Genomic DNA, 20,860 nt, shown 5'->3' with positions numbered 1-20,860 from the left:
GTGGCTCTCCTCCAGGTTCCTGAGGACCCTGGGGTATTGTTAGGCTGCATGTGCCTAAGCCCCAGCCGTGGAGGGGCTTTACGTTGCAACACAGCAATCCCTCAATACCAGGCAATTCCATGGGAGCGGACACAGGTGCCAGATTCCTGGTCATGGGAATGAGCCTGGGGCTGAGCAGGGCAGTGCCCAACCAGGCAATCAACTGGAGCTACTGGCATTGCCTGGTACAAATGCATCTGACCTCCTTCAAAGTCCTTCTTCTCTTTCCACAGGGTGTTTTGCTTCACGTGTCTCAGGCTGATGAAAGAAGGGCTGCAATTCACAGGGAAGCACCAAGTCCCTAGTAGGTTTGCTGGACGTGGTCCTGCTGTGTTGCCTTTGCATCTCTTACACCAAACTGAACATCTGCTCCTGTTACCTTTCCCATCTTGCATCATCAGCTTTTTCACTTCCAGCTTCACTTTTTAATGCCAGCCTATGCACAAGGTTATAAAGAATAACTGTGGCACTGCATTGTCAACCCACCTGGGCTCACAGCCACTGAGCACAGACCCATGCTCCTTGTGTCGTTACCATCTGCACGGCAGCACTGCACCTACCAACTGCAAAACACGGCAACGACGCCTCTTATCCCAAAGAGCCAGCAGGAGACAAGATAGGAGGTTGGGTTCAAGTAGACAGGCTAGAGGACAGCAAAGAAATAACACCACTATCCTGGTTAAAATAGCTATGTAATAAATGCCAAGACTGCCATGTAGTGCTAGGAGAACTAGATGTGTGTTAGAACACCTTTCCACCACATTATGGTAAATATTTCCGTATTTCTGCTGACACAGAAAGCGTCAGTGCAACGTATCCTGATCCTATAAGTGTAATGGACATTCAACATTTAAAACACCATTCTCCACACTTGCCAAGTGCTTCTTCTGCCCCAGGTGTTGCTTAGCACCAGCTTTGAAAGTCCAATGCATAGCCAGGACCATAACCCACAGAAATCCTTTGCAAGATCCTGCCCTCCCCTCTGTAGGCACGAAGTAAGAGCTGCCCCCTAAAAAGCATCTCACTACTAAGACGTGCCCACAGAAGGCCACCATCCTGTTCAACGGCATCCTGCATTTTAAGCTGGACATCACTAATTCACTGTCTGCACACCCAGGGGAGCCACTCCTGTTTGTCCATGCTTACACAAGGAGGTGTTTCTGGAGGACAGCAAACCTTTGCACCATACTGGACAGTTTCATCCCCATGGCTGGAAGATCAAGGAGGTGAACAAGAGATTCCCATTCCCCAAGAGTCATTAAATCAGTATGAAAGAAGTGCAATGCACCAGGAGACACAATGCGATGGGGTTAGATGAACCACATCCCATAGTGGTACGCGTAAGGTGCCCATGAAAGCCTGGCTCCCACAAGCACTTGTGACTTCACGAAGCAAAAACTGAGACAGGATCAAGAAACTGGAGGATGCACTAATTCAGATAAAATCACCAATTCAGAAAAAATTATTTCCAATGGATTAGGACAGATGGACAGACAACTGCCGAGATAGAAGATGATGCTCAGCTTCGTGGGAAGAAAATAATTTTGTTTTGAATTCCCAGAGCTGGTATTGTTGTACTTGAATGAGCACAACCCTCACTGGCATATAGTAAACATCTCTAATGATTTTCTCCACATGAATGTGGCAGGAACAGGGGGAGTTACAAAACATGCTGAGATTGAACTGAACTGAAATGCCTCCCTGTTATTTATCCAAAGGCCTTCCTCCTCCCACCGCCTCCAGACGTGAAAGTGATAAAACCTCAGTGCTGTGAGTCATGCGGAAGAAAAATGAGCAATTTTGCTTCATCGTGAAACTTGAAGGAGAACAGGAAAGTTATCATTAAAAGCAGCATTTACACTGGGATGAACTGACGGAGGGAAGGCAGCAGGTGATGGCAACTCCTGCTCCATGTGAGAAGAAAAAACAACCCTCCAGGTCACCATCTTTTGTCTCTTCTAAACTGCTCAGCCCTTACAGATGGGAAGAGAGCACCCAGACCATGTCCCATGCAGACTGGCAGATAGACCAATGCACAGCAGGAAGAATGGACATCATCCCAGTTCACAGATGGAGATGCTGGTGGTTGAAGCGATGGCTCAAGGTGCTGCATAGAAAGGCCGTATCAGAGCCAAGGACCGAACCCACAGCATGTAAAACTTGCTCTGGGTTTTTGCCATCGGATCATCTTCCCTCTCTAGGCTTTAACATACAAAGCCCACAGCACAAAGGCCATTGTCACCCCATCCCCATCTCTCTCCTCCCCATGTACTTTCTTTCCAGTAGATGAGATGAGGAAGACTACAGAAGTACAGACCTGAGCTCCATCTTCCTGCATCAGAGATCTCCTCTGATAAGTACCAAATGAAGTGCTCCAGGTCTTTAATCAGAGGGGTGCAGTCACTGCCTTTAAACACAGGATATCTTTTTGCAATAACCAAGACATGGAAGTTAAAGAGGGTTTGGGCAAGGCGGGTTGTTTTTTTAAAGCAGAATATACACATTTCAGCCCATTTTCACATTTTGGAGCCTGTCACTGTTAGCTTGTCAGCCATGTGCCTGGTCCACCAGGAAGAGACTGCAGGAGTAATGCCCAAATTTTGAGTATGCATGGCAATTTCACTTTCAAGCCCCTCCGTATACCCACCATACGCCTCCAATACCCTGAAGTGGGGCGCAGCCCCGCTTCCTTAGTTCCTTTAGGGCTCAAAGAGTGATCCTTCTGGAGAGGAAGGACTCCTTCACTTCCTCCACCAGTGATGTGCTGGGGCAGCTGAGCTGTGAAAATCTTCACCAGGAGCGGTGGGTGAAGCCTCCACCACCACAATGACCACCACCACCCCGGAGAAGAGGACTTCTTTTTTGCATCGTGAAGCCAGATGATTGATGATGTGGCCGTGCAAGACAGTTGGCAGCCTGGACTTTGCTGTGCATGGTTTTATTTCTGTATGCATAACAGTTACTCCCAACTCAGCTGTTGTCCCTGCAGCTGGAGCCTTGGCTATGCTGGATAGGGTGCCAGCAGGTCTGCAGGGGCTTCGGCAGCAAAGAGGGGGCAAATTTAAATCCCAAAACTGATGTATCGTGGGTGGGCATTTACATTTATTACCAGGGCTACATTTGGGTGAGAAGAAAATGCTACCTGCCTTTTCAAGATGGCAAAAAACAGCAGCAGAAGTCACCCTGCAGCTCCCAGGAACAACCTTTCTTTCCCATGGCATTTGCAGGCAGGAGCCCTGACTTAGCCGACCCTGCAATGACAAATGTCTGCTGGCTCTCCCCAGCATTAGCAAATTATTCCCTCGTGGGGGGTCTGTGTCCATCCATACAGAGCCCCAATTCATCCTGAACCACTTTGCTGGCATGCACTGGATTAAGCACCCTGCACTCCCGTGACCTTAGCAGAGACAGAGCTACCCCCATGCACAAAGACAGGCTTTGCCTAAAAACCAGACATCTCTGTCTGAAGACATTCCTCTCTAAAGGTCCCATCCCACACGGCCAGCAGCAAGAAGCAGCTTGCAAACGATGTAGAGGCCATATCCTCTTTCCTAGGACCGATAATTCTGGCTGAAATTCACTTATTTCAGGGCTATGATGAATAAATTGGTATTGGAGCACACGCAGCACAGCCTCTTTTTTCTCTGCAAAACTGCGATGCCGGAACTGTGCATATTCTTACATAGCACCAACTACTTCCTAACCTTCCCAAGCAGAGCCAGGCTGGGATTTAAACTTGGGTTTAAAACAGCAGTGAAGAGGATACAGACCATCTGAGCCTCCCTGTGCTGAACCCTGAATTACACAATTTAGCACTGCTTTGCAGGTTTGGCATACTTTAACTCTGCAAAGCAGTGTGGTCCTTAGATGGACTCCTTTAGTTTTGTACCCTTTCCCTTGTGGAAGTACAGCCAGGAAAAGGCACCATTGCATCAGTCTAACCCCATCCACTTGAGGCATTGTGCTGGTGTCACTTTTTGTTGATGATGCCACTGAAATTAAATCGTATCACTACGAAACGTGTCTAGAAGAGAGACAGAGACAGATCTGATGTAGTGATCAGCATGAGGCACCCCAGGGCATCACTTTAATTAGGATAATCCTATGTGTTGCTCATCCTGAAACCGGTTATGCCAGGAATGATTTTCATAGAATCATACAATGGTTAGGGTTGGAAGGGACCTCAAAGATCATCTAGTTCCAATCCCCCTGCCATGGGCAGGAAAACCCTCCACTAGGCATAGCCAAGCCATCCTGGGCTAGGGACTATAAGAGGCCCTCCTGTAAGAGGCCCCTTTTTTTCAGTCTTATTTCCTGTAATCTATGACAGCCACAACACCCAGATTGCAACCAGCAGCAGGCAGGGATGCACACTGGCAGCAGGCGGGGGAACAGAAAGCAAAACCTGCTGCTCTCTGGCGATGGCTCACGCTGGGGGTCTGAAAAAGTTGCTTTCTTGGTCACTGACAGGTAGTTGCTTTGGGGCCAGTGCCCTGGACAGGTACACAACCTCCCTCCTCCTGATGACGTTTCACAACACAGAATCTGAGACAACCACCTAAGCCCTGATCAGGTACTAAGATGCTGCAAAACATGACAGCCTGCTTGGTAAGCCAAGAGTCCATCTTCAAGCACGCGATGCGGTCAGCTGACTGCCAGCTCCAGCGCATGAACTGGGACTCAAAAGGTTGGCCCTGAAGTTCAGAAAGTCCCAGCCCGGAAACTAATACAGGTTTCTACATCACTTGAGCAGAGTCAAAGTCAAGGCAGCTTCCCTGTGAAACTGCCTGGGGTTCCTGCAACAAGATTCCTTCTCCTCTAATAAAGCACAGTCTATCAAAATGAACACCAAAGTGAAGGCTCCTGTCTTCAGGAAGAGTTTTTTTTCAAAGATGACATCCTAGTCTTTATTAAAATAATACAGAGCAGCTGGCTTGTGACACTCGGGCTTCCATCACGCCAGTGAAGTGCAGAAAACAAACCTGAAGGAAACGTGCAATGCAGATGTGACAGCCTGAGCGCTCAGAGAGGGAACAAAACCAACCCGCTCTGCTTTACAAAAATCAGATCAACAGCTTGTCACATTTACTTTGGCCAGAAAAAAAACATAACTGTCTGAAGGGCATGACTGTGATCCCAGCATAAGGTCCTTGAAACGTCATGTCTGAGCTGCATCCAGCCACGGCAGCAGGAACCTCCGAGCAGCTTCCACGCTCTTAATACAAGAGCATGGGGTTGCACATCCAGGTGAAGGACACAACCTAATTTTATTACTTTTTTTAAAGCACTTTTTTAGTGTCTCTCAGGGTCTTTGCACTTAACGCTGCATGGCTGTCCTGATGCACAGACCTTCCTGCCTGCACTTGCACTGGCGCAAGAGTGTTAGGCTGGATGGGACCGAAACTAAAGCTCCTTTCTACTCTCTGGGGTCACTAGACTGCTCCTTCCCTGCTTGGGGCAAGCGCTGCTTCTCTGTTTGCTGGGAGGGGAGACGGCCATTGCCAGTTCCCCAGCACAGGGACAATGCCACATCTGTGCCCAAGAGCCATCGACCGTTTACACACTGTTATAAATAACACCATTTATTCCACTACGAGAGCTCTGTGATATTCTGACCCAAAGACCCTCAAAACCTGCTTGCCGGTCTAGCCCCATGCCATCCAGCAGATCTGAGCAATGTCAGCTGCAGTGTGCTTAATGCACCCGCTAATTACCAGGGTAAATCCAAAAGACAGACGGCTATCGCTACTGCTCCACATAACCCCCACCCAGATCCTGTCTGTCCCCACTGGGCTGACCCAGGTAAGCCAAGGTGTGCTAAATACACTCATCATTACCCATCCCAAACATCCTCCAGGTCCTGAAGAAATTCCCTGTACTCTGCTGGAATTTGGTATTTTACCTACAAGGCCACTAACCAATTAGTGCTAATGTCTAATTAGAAAAACTAAAGCCACAGGAGAGCCTCTGGTTTTGCCCGTGGAGCAGCACCGATGAACAGAATAATTAGAACCACCCTGAAGTGAACAGAAGGATTACAAAACCCCAAGTCCATTTCCACCCCACCCCTGCTGTAAGGAAGACAAGATTTTGGGTGTTTTTTAAAAAAGGACAAGACTACAGCTGGTCTTTGGCTGGGTGAACCTGACATCACTCTGGATGGCCAGGCAAGGGGGATGTTCCGCTCAGTGACCTACCAGCAGCTATGCAGATATCCTCTGCACAACCTTTTAAACAAGCTCAAGTTTCTCCCAAGGACTTTCAGCAGGAGCTAGGAGCAATACAGCCAAATCCCCTGCTCCTCCTGCCAAGCAACAAGGCTGCAGAGGCCATGGTGACAAGGCAATGCTGGGCTTCAGCCCTCTCCTGCGCAGTGCCGTAAGCAGAGCAGGGCAGGTGTGATGCTCCTCTCCTTACTCAGCAAAGGTCTTGTCATTAAGTTCAAGGGGTTTTCATTTCAAGAGATTTGTAATAGGAACATAGTACAAATATTATCTATTAACAACAGCTCAGTTTTGCAGTGGCGTTTGGTGCAGAGTTTATTTTGAACACCAAAGCCAAGACACATTGTTGGTGTCTCCATCCTTGATTTCCACAGATGGGTGCACACAATCTTACACAGAAGCACCTGAGAAGCTTCTCACAGGCCCAGCTAGGAGCAAAATACAAAATTTAGGTGATATCCTAGATAATTCTCCCTGGAGGCAGAAGTACTTATCAGGAACATCAGTTGGGCCATATTAGTCACATCTCCTATGCCATTCCCAGGTGGAGGAAACACAGAGGTGATCTGTGGCGTGCAACACTCCCTGCTCTCAGGGCAGGGACCCAGCTGGGCACATGAACATCTCTGCTGTGCTCCTGCTTGTACATGGAAGCAGAAGTGCAAACATGCCAGCAGCATTTAGGAAATAATTTTTTAAATTGTTAGTTAGGACAGGACTTTCCCCTTGACTGGTAGCCCAGCGACTTCAAGGAAAGATGTAAAATATTCAAGACTAACAAGTACAATTAGGCAACATTTTCCAGTGACCTCTGGTTTCTCTATCAACTTTTCAAAAGCTTGACTTATTCAAAGGATGCGCCATTTCCGTTCCTTCAGACACGTGCTCTTTCTTTTCCTCCTTACCTTGTCACTGTTTCTGTATTTGCCCCATTTCTTCAGCATCTTTAGCCACTTGTCCACGCGTTCGATCTCCTGCTGTTTTTGCTGGTGCAAGGTAAGAAGACAAGACAAAATTAAGAAAAAATGCCCCTGAAGATACATCCTGAAAACACAAAACTTCATTCTCTTTAGATTTAAACTTCTATGCAAAGACCTCACATTGGGGAGGGGAATAATCCGCAGAAGCTTGCAGGATCTGATAATTTCAACCCACAGTAATTGAAGCAGCATTGGTAAACATGACGAGATACACAGGCTTAACGCAGAGAAAGCATTTCCAAGAGGAGTATTCCTTGACAACAAAAATCTTTGCAGGTTCAGCTGGGCTCAAATCATATCATCATATCAGACTGGCAAATCAAATCAAAATCATACCATCATATCAGACTGGCAGAAGTGAGATACTCTAACAGAGGACACACTCCCAGCTCAGGGCAGATGAGGATGGAGATGACAGTTACCTACAATCTCCACTGCTTTCCCACACACATGCAAACCCCTTTTCAAGCCGCAGCTGCTGAGCACTGTCAAAGCAGATGTAAAAGCCCAAAATTGCTTTAAAAGGTGCGATTTCAGTTCAGGAGGGGAGATGCCTGACTCCATAAAAATAAAAGCTCCAACAGCCAGGCATGGCACGGAGTTCCCGCTTCCGCGCGAGCAGCAGGTACCAGCGAGTGCTGGCTGCTTCGCTCATGCTTACACAGTCATTTCCTCAAAAACCGTCCCCTCCCCAGCCAGTGTGACATGGATCCAACACCCAGGACAACAGAGCTGGCAGCTCTCACCTTCTCCTCCAAGGCTGTGCGGGTTGGCAGCTCCTGCTCACTGGAAAAGCAAGGGGTCACCAGTTACTACTTCGTGGGTAAGAAAGGGCGCGGAGAAGTGCGGGGTGCGGCAGGTCAGGGACCACCTCGGGCACCCAAGGAGATACGACTCAGGGGCCTCATGCCTTTCCTACAGCTGTCCCTGACAAGGAAGACACAGAAGGAGGACCAGCCAAAACCCCACCACCCCATGAGAGCTGCTGGGGGGTAATCAAGCATGGGACATTGCTGGAAATCCTGGGCATAAAGCTCCTCTTCAATACACACGTGATCAGCAGTTAAAAGGAGAAGGGGGATTTCTGGACAGCAATTGCTTAGAACTCCCTCCTGCACATGAAACATCTACTATTATAACTTCTGTTCAGATTTGGAATAAAAGTAGTTCTTTTAAGCATTCTTCCCAGGCACAGGGTGTGCATCTAATGCATCTGCGCCTTGCTTAGGATGGAGATTTCCTAAGGGATCCGAGAACAATCAGATATCTTGTCTCATCTCTTCCTACACCTCCCTGAATCATCAGATGCAAACACAAGAACCTCTCCTTCTGTGACACACCACGGGCCTCCACTGAGGCTTGCACCTTCTGACACCGGGCTCGTGATGGGAAACCATTTCTGAGCCTTGCCTTGCAGCAGATTCCAAGCATCAGAGCATCTGAACATGTTTGGTTGAGGGAGAAGCTACATCTAGTCTTTCCTTCTACATTTGGGATCGATCAAGCCAAGCCACAGAGGAGCTTATAGGGAAGATGCTGGGTCTGCCATGCTTGGTGCAGATGGATGGTCCACGCAGACACGCAGGTCAGGGAGGACAGGAGAGGGCACGAGGACTTACTGCAGGAATCCAAACCGGTCTGTAACTTTATACAAAGTAAAATTGGCATCTTCCCATGGGTCAATCGGAGCTCCTTCCTGCCTGCCCTGAAAGCAGAGAGGACACCGGTGAGCTAGCCCCAGCATCGGGAATGCCCCAGTGCCCACATCCCACCCCCAGTGCCCACAGTGCTCACTCCCACATGCTAGAAGGCACAGAGCCAGGAGACCAAAACTCACTCTAAAGAGACAAATACAACACAGGCAACAGAAAAATGCACAAGTTCAGCCTATCCAGCATCTCTGGTGTGCCTCTGCTATGGGCTGGGAAGGGCTGTACAGCAGAGAAACCAGAGCTGTCGGGCATAAGCCATCCTGGTGGTAAGGGAACACTGAAGCACTAGAAGCCCAGGACCTTTTGGTATCTGTGCTGAGCACACACAGGTTCCACAAGGAACTCTGGGGACATGGTGAGAGGGGATGTGCAGGTAGGGAGAGCTGGCACAACACCTGATGGCATGAGAGTTACTGAGGCCATGCCTGCAGGGAGGCAAAAGTTCTTATCGAAGCATTCCTAATCAACTGAATAGCTTCAGCCTTAGTCAGCATGTTGGGGAGAAACACGAGGTTGGTACCTTCTCATACTTGGCAATGATCTCCGCTTTTTCCTGGGCTATTAAAGACTCTATATCTTTCTTCATGTCAGAAGCTGTAAGGTGAAAAAAAAAGAAAAAAAAGAAGGGGGGAAAGGAGATAAGTAAACATGTACGCAGCATGGGAAATATTTCGGGAAAGTGCTAATAGAAAAAGCCTTTGCTGACAACTTCAGCTTCCAGCCACATCCCATAGCTAAAATTGAGCCAAGGTTGAAAAGCCCCTGCACGAAGCATGCATGGAGCTTTCCTGCATGCAGCAGGACTGCCAAGTTCCCGCCTTCTGCACAGGGACACAACCGCATCTGAGCAAGGGGGAGTCTTGCCTGCTGGAAAACAAGATGCTGTGCCTTTGCTCTTAGGCACACACGTGCCTGTACAAAAGACACGGTGCTTTTAAATCGAGCCGCACAAACCTGCCGCAGAGCCCTTGCACTGCACATGTCACACGCCAGCTGGGCGCTGCACAGCACAGCGTTCGTGTGGATGACGGCAAACTACCATGCTCTTGCCCTCAGCTATGAATGTGACACCATGAGATGCTCTGTAGGGGCACTCGAAGGCAGATTTAACATCAAAGGAGAAACTAAAAGGAGAAGTTTTTGCCTACTGAAGCATGCACACACGAAGTAAATTGGCTTCTAGATGATTACCTTCTATACACACCCCCAAAAGAAAAACAACACAGCAGCAAGATGACCACAGAGTTCCCATCTACTCTGAGACGGACTAGTCTTGGTCTAAACAAGACCCAGTCTCTAGCTCCCTGAGGTCTGTGTCCACTGCTCTGCTTTGTCCCATACACATATATATGAGCAAGATAACCTCCCATGTCAAACACGACTTCAGCATTGTCTTGTCAGCGCGCAAAGGAGCATCCTTCCTGTCAAGCCGTAAGTAGCTTCTCGCTGTTCATCCAAGGAAAAGGTTGATCTAGCACACTGAGGAGAAAACACAGGCAGAAAAAATCTCCAGGGAACCACAGTCCCCAGAGGTGGCTGCAAGGAAGAGAGCAGTGGGAAGGTCTACCAAGTCCTCCTCCCCCGAAACTCCACGGAGCCACGACCAACCCAGCTCAGACCACACAACAGCTACGACACCAGCTAAAGCCAGGCTACTGCAAGTCACGTTACCCAAACCTTCAGGTTAGGGGAGTGATGCTGCTGCAGCGCAGTCTCAGCCGTGTCTGTCCCCAGGCACGGAGGATGGCAGTAGAGACAGGCACCCAACAGGGATGGCCTTGTTTCCAGCCCACTGACCACATTCTCAAGCACTCTGTAAATGGACAAACTCCAGCCAGTCCCAGAGCTATGCATCTTCCTGGTATTTCCCCCTTCCTCCCCTTCCCCAGTACTTGGTTGCCTTTTATTTTTTTAAAAAGCTTTTTAAAATAGTTTTAAGTTTTTCCTATACTTCTGTTACGAATTATAAACCCTACTCGGTGCAGACAGGATAAGTTCTGGGAAGTCATGCTATCACCTACATGGCTTTGTCCTTCAGAGTCCTGCTGACTTGCCAGCAGTCCCAGATGGATACTATGCATTTCAAGAAGAGCAAGGTAAAATAATTTTACTCCACAGTTGCAAGCGGCTTAGCATTTGGAAAAGTTTTTGAATACTTAAGAGCATGAAGCCTCTTAGAATAGCTTGTTATAGAGGCAGACTGCATTTTGCCTTCACTAAGGAGGTTTTGCCTATTTTGCCTGCTGTAAAAAGATTCATCAGGGTTGGGGAAAAAACTGTTGAGAGCCACCACAGCCTTAAAATATCTTCTCCACTGTCACATTGCAAACAATCCAGTGATTTACCCAGAACAACTGGAAGCTGAACAACTTCAACAATACAGTCCAGAGGCTTCTTGTAGGGCTTGAAAGGAGCTCCTCAGAGCATCTGGGATCCCCCTAGCAGAACAGATCTGAAAGCCTCTCACAAGAAAATTTGAAAAGCCTTTTGAAATAAAAAAGAGCAGGTTGACTCCCGTGTTGCATCTAAAGCTGGAAAAGTAAATCCTGTGTTGCTAAGCTCTGGGCCTTTCCCAAAGTGCTGGTGAGCACCTCCTCACAAAGAAGACGAGCATTGCTACCCACAGCTAAAACACTGCGCAATAGCTGCTCAAGAACAAGTTAATTCAAAGTTGCCACTGCAGCTCTCTACTGGACACCAGGAGCCACTGTGACCTCCCTTCAGGAGGAACCTGAAGAATTCTTGTCACAGGACATGCTACCTCTGCTTCTGGGTGAAGCTGCATCTCAGTGAGCCACCGTGCAGCCGGCTGCGGCAGTGCTTGGCCCTGGCTGAGCCAGAGCAGCCAAAGGCATGGCACTTGAGATGATCTGAAAAATGCTATTTTCCCTTGAGGGGAAAAAACGAGCAATAAAAAAAGAAAATAGAGGCGATACAATGAAGAAAAGCATCAGTGCTCTCTCTTGACTGCACCTTCAGACACCCCTAAGCAATTATTTGTCTCATCTTACGAACTTCTTAATGCAACCTGCTCACTGCCACTGTGTATTTCAGGCGTGGATGGAGACAGCTGGGAGAACCATCCTTCCCTAACTCTTCGTTTCAAAAGCAGCCATTGGTCCCGGTTGCCAGCGGTGTGATAGAAATATTAAATCACACGCAGTGATCAGGGCTACCAGGGCAGCTCTTCTGCCACACATCATCAGCCAACTGCTTTACACTCATCTATACAGACACAGGAAAAAAAGCAAAACTCTTCAAATTCATGGCAGGAATGGTTGAATCTTTCTCCATTATTGACTCCACAATCAAAGCAGAGCAAGGATACAAACATTAAAGTGTATTTTGTTCTAATTTTTCCAAGCTGCAGCTCTTACATCAAATGTTCCCATGAATTTTGCTCAATACATGTTAATCACAGCTTCATTTTTCAAAGTAGCAAGGTCTGAGTAACTGTCTCACAATGTCATCTAATATATCTGCATCTTCTCCTCACGTTTTTCTTCTGCGAAGTTTAACTCAAAGGCTCCCCCACTTCTGACGTCGTTTTTTTGGTTGTTATGGAGCCAAAGAATTCAAATGAGGTCCTTTATGTGCTGCTAAAAATACAAATATTCTGCAGACTGGAGGGAAAAATAAATTGTACATCAAATTAAATGGGCAATTTTTCAAGGCATTTACAAAGTAGAAGTTATCTCTGACCATGCTCTGTAATAGAACAACCAGAGGGAGAGCAGCTCGGTAACATGGGAGGGTTTACACAACAGAAGACAGCAGCAAGACCACATATATTTTGGCATCCGCCTCTGTGAAAGCCTCTCTGCAGCCAGGAAAGGCAGACTGGTGCAGAGGAGCCAGTTTCACATCTCATGCCTGGAATGTGCACATTTTCTCTTTCTACCAAAACAGTGCAAAAGTCCAAATTTAGGAAAAAAACTTGAGAGCAGAGAAAATAGTTGATGGCAGTGGGAGGGATGGAGATGGCAAGCAGCTGCACTGGCCTCGGCATCTGACTGCAATACTGCTGCTTTTCAGAGTACAAAGGCAATGCTATGCTCACTAGGTGGTTTTCAAAGTACACTGGAGATGGCACAGAATATAGCTTAGCTCTATAACACCTATGTTGACTATAGATATTGAATATGGATAATTTTATTATTTATTCTGTGCATACTTGCACTCCAAAGTAGATTGACACCATGAAGTTATAGAATTTGCTCGAGGGAAAGGATACCTTGTGTATGTGAAAACTACTGAGACATTTAGTTTAATACAGACATTTAGTTTATGAAGTTTGACAAAACACATCATTCTGCCCTGATATAAATAGGCTAGCTATAAATATGAGTACCTGCCATGCTTGTCTATATACCTATATAAGATTGAAGAATTTTTTTTTTTTAATATACTACTCAAATGACTTTCTCAAGCCTGCCACCCAATTCACTCCTCTGAGTACTGTATTTTCTCAGCAAACTGTTTTTTTTTCCATGATGAACACACAAGGTAAAGGAGCTATGAACAGGATTAGGAAGAAAATGTGAAGAATGCAAGAACAGTATTAGACACATTTGCCAGGATATAAGTAACAGAAAGCCTCAAGCCATGCACACTTAAATTCAGCTGGGAAACAAAGTTATCAACTAGTTTCTTTTAAAAAGAATGAGTTGAAAAACCCTACCGTCTGCCATCTCACACTAAAACTTGCAGCTTACGATTTAAGGAAGTAAAAATTAATCCCAGCAACAGTAAGCCTAAAGATGCTTAAGGAAAATGCACGCCACTGCCAACCCGTGCTGGACACTCTCTGGCCGTCAGCAAACCTACATCGCGGTTCAGCCCCAGTTGGCAGCTAAAACACGAGGCAGCCGCTCGCTCGCTCCATGCCCCCTCAGTGGGATGGGGAGAATCAGAAGAAAAAGGTGGAACTCATGGGTTGGGATAAGGACAGTTTAATAGGACAGCACAAGGAGAGAAGAAATAATAATAACAACACTACTAATAAAAGAACACACAAAGCGAGCGATGCACAATGCAGTTGCTCACCACTCACAATCCGATGCCCAGCCTGCTCCCCGCCTGCGATCTCCCAGCAGTCAGTTTTTTCTTCTTAAATATGTTGTCATACATGTTACCACCATCGCTGATGGGCTTGGCCTTGGCCAGAGGTGGGTCTGACTTGGAGCCGGGGCAGCTTCTAGGAGCTTCTCACAGGAGCCATCCTTGTAGCCCCTCGCCTGCTACCAAAGCCCCACCACACAAACCCAATACAACCTGAAATAAAATATCCACGTTTTGGATGAGAACAGCTTGCCTGAAATTAAATTCACTCGCTGATATCTCAAGTATTGGCAGCAGAAAGGTGTCTACATCAAAATCCAAGACTTGGTGCAAAAATTGTTACCCATAAATCAGGTTTACTGTTATAAACCTCCCCCAAAGTCCTGTATTTTTTCGGTAAGATCTGTCGAGCTCCCACTGCCCCACGCAGGGCAATACCCACCAGGACCACCATCCTGGAGCATGGGAACCTTTGGCCACCACCCACCCAACCTGCGTGTTGCAACCCTGCTCATTGCCCAGAAGAGGAACCGAGTGTTTCCCACGGCCCGGCGGCAGTGATGCTCGTGCCACGGCCCGAGGCGGGGTGAGGGGTACACACATGTTCCCTCAACCACGACATAACGTCTCCTGCTTATAAACCCAGCAGCGATCACCCTGCAGAAGACACAGATGCCACCACCTTTTTCCACAGAGGCTGCTTGCCAAGGCCATGTCTGCAGCCCTCTGCTCACCACCAGGTCCTTCTCTCTCCACTGCTCAATTTATACAAAACAAGGACAAGCTTCGATTAAACTCCACCAGGACATGAGACTTGTACACAGAATTTAATCAATCAAAAATGCAAATGGATGTGGTCTAAGAACTGGAGCTGAGACATCAAAGGCTCAGCTGATGGGCCCTGCAGAGGGTTGCACATCAGCACATCTTGAGGTGCCCTCCTAGAAATTCACTGCAACCATGATTCCAGATCTGACTCCTCTGAGCCCTCCTCGCAAAGTGGCTTTGCTGTCAGGACCTTGGCCAGAAAGCAGCTTCCCAGCCTTTGAACAGAGTAGCTCTCCTGATGCTACCAAGCATCTGAGCCAAAGCTGCTGAATTTTCAGTCTCTTTGAGCCCTTTCTGCCTCCTTACAAGGAAAGTACAAAAGTTTTACATGCTTTTCTACTGGTTTTACGCAGGCTTTATACTGCCAGGTTGCACGAGCATCAGACTGGATTGCTCATCTTCACCATACTGCTGCAAGGTGAACCGTAGATCCGGTGTCACATGGCAGAAGGGCTTTTGAAAATATCAGTAAAGTCTCCTCTTTTTAGGAAGTACAGCATAGCATCATGTTCTCAACCTTGGGCTGGATTGGGAATCTGGATTTTCCAGAATATGGAACCCAACTTTAAACATTTTATACTGTAGAAAAGTATGTACTGAAGCCACTTGAGATTACAGACCATATGTTTTGGTTATTTCTCCATTCCCGCTGCATGCATCCACCAGTTAGAGCAAATTAAAGGCGAGCACGGTGCAGGCGTACAGTTAAATACAGTTGAGTTACAAAATCTTAACGGTTGCCTCCCCCAAGCAGAGTCATCTCATCTAACTGCACCCCTTCTCAGCATGCTTCATTTCCAGGGCAAAACTTGTAAAATTTGCATTTTTGCTGCAGTAACCTCTCACAGCATCATATGTTTGTCCTGCTCAGCTGCATCCAAGCCCATGGAAACATACATGATTTTTTTTTCCTGCATGCTATTGCAAGCAGAAGGTCACCGAAAAAGGAGAAATGAGTTTAGGTGAAGGTGTGTTGGAGTCTTAAATGTGCCCAGTTAGCTACTAATAGAGACTGCTGCTAGAAGGGAGGAAACAAAAAAAAAGCAGGGAAAAAAAAAAGCAAATTTGACACACCATACTTCAACACAACGCTGACTTGTATCAGACTGAAACTACTGCTGTGGAATAAAGTCAAAAAGGTACGTATTTACTACAACCACATCCACCACTGCCGAAACTCAACAAGTTGCCGTTCCTGTTTCACATTCTATTTTAAAAGCATATTTTAACCCAGTGTTTTATATCTTTAGCTGTCTACAGTATAAGCCTGCAATTTTTCCTTTAGAGGAACAGGCTTAGAGGAACTGCTTATGCATCTGTACAAGTGGAAACGCTTACACGACATCTGCTAAGGGGTGAGACCCTCGCTCAAGGCACGGCTGCAGTCGGCACCACTTCCCAGCACAATGCTGCTCTCACTCGTAAAGCTACTACCCGTTGTAACAGTGCGCTTGCCTGCCCTGGAATAAACCCAGCCACGCGAAGCGGTGCAACACTCTGCTTACAAAGCGGCTAAAGCAACCTGCAGAAAGTCAAATAAACTCTGTCAGGGTTTCTTTAAGTGCACGAAACAGGCACGTCAACATGCTTCGAACCACGCAGGCTACCGGCTCGCAGCAAATTCCTCACCCTTGTTGCCAGGTGTAATCTGGGGCGCAGTTGGCTGTTGCAAGCCGAGAGGAGCTGTCACGAGAGACTCCTCTCCCATGTGCTTCAAGCCTTTCAAAAGCAAAGCTGCGGGGTTACACCGCTTGCACGTACCTACAAAGCACAGCGAAAACGAGCACGGCTTTGGGTCTGCTTCGACTGCTCCGCCGCGGCCCGAGGAAACCTCGAAGCCTCCCAGGACATCCCGGAGGAGCTGCAGGTTGTTGCAGGCGGGCGCCGGCACGCAAGGCTGTGTGTCGGGAGGTGATGAACCGCAGGAGGAAGTGACGGCCACGCACCGCCAGCTGCCGGCAGAGCTTCTGCTTCATGATACCTGGCTCCCCATGAAGAAGTCAAGCTGCTCCTGAGGTCTTGCTACAAGTCTGGCCAGTGTCCCCACCTCTGGTGTCGCAGCTGCCACAGTATTTTTTACTAGAAACCCAAATTTCAATCCCAAAACGGACAACAGGCTCAACGTGCTTGCATCAAGGACTTCTGCTGCTCCCCATCTGCAGCTCCTCTCTGACAAAGCCAGACTGCAAACGGCCTGGCCAGGCACCAGCTCCTCAAAAACACATCAGCAGAATGAACATCACCAATCTTAGCCCAAATCTGGCACTTGCTTACAACCGTGCTACTGAGAAGGAAATCAGACTTGCACTCACAAAGTGAATTACGACTTCAGGAATGAAATTACTATCAAGCAGGATGAACCAAAACACAGGAGATCCTGTCTGCATGTTTATTTCCTTGACTACAACAAGAACTTATGAGCACACAAGCAAGTTGGTTTTGGGGTTTTTTTTTGGAGTATAAGGAGCACTAAGCCAGCTGAATTGCACGGAGGTTTTTGTTTTAACTGTCTCAGAGTCTTTGAAAACGACTGCCCATAGATCACTTTATATGAGTTGCAGGTGCATTACAGAAAACTCAGATAAGCTCCTGTCCCAGTAAACTTGCACTGTATCCGAAACTGTGCTAGATGCTGTGCTGGATAAAAACACACTCACCTCCATCAGCAGAAGCACTGGGAACACCCAAGTGAAAACCTCCACTGCAACTCACTGACGCCACCAGCCATGTCCCAACAAGCCAGAGCATCCAGCATCAACACAGACGAGATGGTGCTGATTTATTAGCATGTGTACCCACAGCCCACAACAGCGCTCGAGGTGAGTGCTCCGGAGCCAGTTTCTGAGTTTGGAGGAGGGAGCATGGAAACGCAACCTGGCTCCAAGCAACATGCCTTTACCTGAGCCTGGTATCAGGTGCTGAGATGCATCAGTTCAGCTGGAGTTGTCCTCTCCCCTGTGGGCATCTACCTGGCAGGAGCTGGTTGTCCCCGCTGCGGAGTAGTGAGGACGGTCAGACGCCCGGTGGTCTCACTCGCGCTGCCCCGGCTCAGTGCAGCAGCCGTCCCCTTCGCTCCTCCAGCGCATCGGAGCTCACCGTGAGCGGCTGTGGGAAAAGGCAAGGTGGGAGGCAATCCGCATGCGGGCTCTCTCTTCCCCCGTGCTCACTGCAAAGGAAACAAGAAGTCGGTAAGTTTTCCAGTTCTGGCACAGCGGAGGCACCATCTTTTACCAGTGCTGGGGGGCTGTGCGCGCAGAGGAAAGGCAGGTTCCGTTGGAGTGGGCAGCAAGGCAGCATCTCAGCCTGGTAAGGAAGGAACAGGCTGTAACGGGAGGGCACTTGATGGCAGAAAGTGAACTACACTCGTCTGCGCTGCAAGAAAACCCTTGGTGTGGGTTATGCTCAGATTTTGTTGATTCAGTGTGCTTTTCAGAATGAAAAGCTCCTCACTCAGCTCACAGCATCAGCCTAGCAGGGACTTGCACTAACACAGAGGACTCGTTACATGGATTTTGTTTGGGGTTGGGCAGGAATTCTACAACTATCCGACCATACGTGCCAGGTACCAGAAAACCAGCCTGCATACCTCCAGCTGCACATCATCTTGTCCGGGGTGTTTATCCAGGGATGCTCAGCTGAGTCACAACCCAGCACCTGGTTTGCATTGGGGAGGGCTGTGTTTTAGCCCATTTTCTGGCCTGGTTGAGGGCCGGGGGATGGAAGGGCTTCCCATGAAGATCTCAGAGTCCATCACACCTTTGTACCAGCAGACACGTGCTACCAGCAACTTAGCAGGCAGAACATGCCCCCTGCCCAAGCCAAAGGCATGGTATTACACTCAACTTCAGCCAATCCAAGAACACGTTGCTAACAAGAAGGGATGCAATGGGGTTCCAGGCCGTTCCTCTAGGAACAAACTGAGAGGAAAGGGAGAAGCAGCATATGGGACTTTGGTTGGGTTAAGACCAGTAACACAACATCACCAACTCACACGGCAAAGAGTTGGCACCGGCAGCGCCACCTGAGCCACTTTCCAGCACTTGTAGTTCCTACCCGACACATCCAAACGGCTAAAGCAGTTCGAAGGACACCAGAGCCCAACATATAGCTATCCTTTTTTAAAAATAAATTTTTCATTCTCACCTTAAGCAACCCAGAGAAGCAACACACTGGTTTCACAAGCATGAAATCAAGACATCACCCCAAAGTGCAACACTTATGTTTGAAACCAGCAAGCACCAGGAGTGGAAAAGTGCACCGATGCCCAGGAGAGGAAGCACAGCTTGCTTCTGTCATGAGTAGCCACTTTAATAACACCACCTCTGTTCTGATTCCCTTCACAAGCACCTGTGAATGGACTTTTCCTCATGTTCCTGGGCTGTCCTGTGCTGAATTTTCCCACTGTCACCCCTCCAGCACCTGGACACAATGACTCAGAGACCCCAAAGTGCAGAAGACTTCACACCCTTTCAGAGGCAGCCACCTTTATCATTGATTAACTTATAATACAGATTACATCACATACACACGTTATCACGGAGTAGCTTATAACGTGGCTTACACACATTATAATGCAGATTACACACATTTCCCTCTGTTCTCCCAATCTGCACCAAGTTTTTAAAGTACGATGGCAAGCTGTGGTCACGATGATAATACTTTGCCACTTGGTATGGCAATGCCATGAAACCCAAATACACTGGCCGAGACTTTTAGTTATAGTAATAACTCTAGTTATAGTAGTTAAAAAACTACGTGAGGCTGCATTTACATGTTATTCACCCCCATCAACACTACTGGCACGCACAGCAGTGCTGCCAGTAAATAAAACCTCAACCCTCTCCCCACCATCCTTCCAGCACTTACATCTTGCTCGCATTTTCAAACACTTTTTTTTTTTTTTTTTTTTTTTTTGTGCTCAGCACTCAGGTTAAGGTCTTCTGCCTAGGAATGGAGACAGGAGAAGAGAAGCAGGAGGGCTGATAAAGAGATTTGCTCTTCTCCCTGCTTACAGGTGGTAAGCTCAGCCTCAGTGCTTCTGGGAAGCTCAGCTGTTGCAATGTCAGAAGACGTGGCTTTAGAGGTAACCTAAATCTCCTGAGCAGAACAGTGCATCTACAAGCAATTCTTCAGCAGCTTCTATTTTTAGACCCCACAGGGAGTAAAAGAGCATCCAAACAATTTTTTTAAGCTCTTTTTAACAGGAAGTCATCTCCCCCAGACAACAATAGCAAAAAACCAAACAAATACCAGCACAAAACACTCAAGATGCATGAATGTATTTGTTTTTTTAAAGCATCATTATTCAAATGATTTCTCATTAAAAAAAGAGAAGTAAACTGAAGAATGCAAAAGTCCACTTGCTGCTTTGGGAATTGAAGACTACTTTTCTCTCTGCATTCCCTCCTTCCTGCATTCCAGTATTTATAAAAAGGCCAGAAAAGCTGGGGGCAGGAGAAAGAGGAATCCCCTTTTTTCAGGTGATGCACTGACCTGGAAAGCAACTATATAAACATGGAGCTTTGGAACTGGCTTCTTCTGTTTGCTTAAGACTGGAAGAGCAGTTTACATTTCTTTAACCATAAACTAAAGGAAGCTACAACAATGGTCTTCTCCACTTGGACATGCATTCCTCTCAAAATACTGTATTTTGATTCATGTAGCAACATCATTGGACATGCTACTCTTCCCTTTCTCCATCCCCATGGTCATTCTTGCCTCCAGCTATACACAGCAATTTTGGGTAAGCTAAAAGCTCTTATTGCGTCTCCATTTGCTATTTAAAACTTCTCCTGCTTTTCAGATCAGCAGCCACTGCCAGCTAGAGGCCACCCACACCTAACACATGCCTGAAGCAGCAGAGTGAGGACACGAGTCCTGGCTGATACCCAAGGCATCACTCTGAGCACTGAGGAGCTAGCAATGGTCACTAGCCAAAACCAAAGGAACAAGGAGGCAAAAATAAGCTACTGGGCTGCCAGCAGCCTGTGGTCTCCCTGGCACAGAGGGGTGGCAT

General features: G+C 47.5%; 1 protein-coding gene across 1 annotated transcript in view; it reads right to left on the bottom strand.

Moving 5' to 3' along the window:
* Window positions 1–17,987, bottom strand: part of LOC104382068 (USP6 N-terminal-like protein) — a 35,946-nt gene extending 17,959 nt beyond the window's left edge. Inside the window, exons 1-5 of the mRNA XM_086613516.1 lie at window positions 17,744–17,987; window positions 9,476–9,549; window positions 8,863–8,948; window positions 7,990–8,029; window positions 7,169–7,249 (exon numbers count right to left, since the gene is read on the bottom strand). Of these exons, the coding sequence (XP_086469642.1) occupies window positions 7,169–7,249; window positions 7,990–8,029; window positions 8,863–8,948; window positions 9,476–9,541 (273 nt within the window). The 5' untranslated portion in view covers window positions 9,542–9,549; window positions 17,744–17,987. The remainder of the gene's footprint in view (window positions 1–7,168; window positions 7,250–7,989; window positions 8,030–8,862; window positions 8,949–9,475; window positions 9,550–17,743) is intronic.
* Between the last annotated feature and the right edge of the window lie 2,873 nt (window positions 17,988–20,860).

The sequence above is a fragment of the Tauraco erythrolophus genome, chromosome 6, assembly GCF_009769465.1.
Source record: "Tauraco erythrolophus isolate bTauEry1 chromosome 6, bTauEry1.pri, whole genome shotgun sequence".
In the NCBI taxonomy this organism is placed as follows: domain Eukaryota; kingdom Metazoa; phylum Chordata; class Aves; order Musophagiformes; family Musophagidae; genus Tauraco; species Tauraco erythrolophus.
This window is presented reverse-complemented; position numbering and strand designations above follow the sequence as displayed.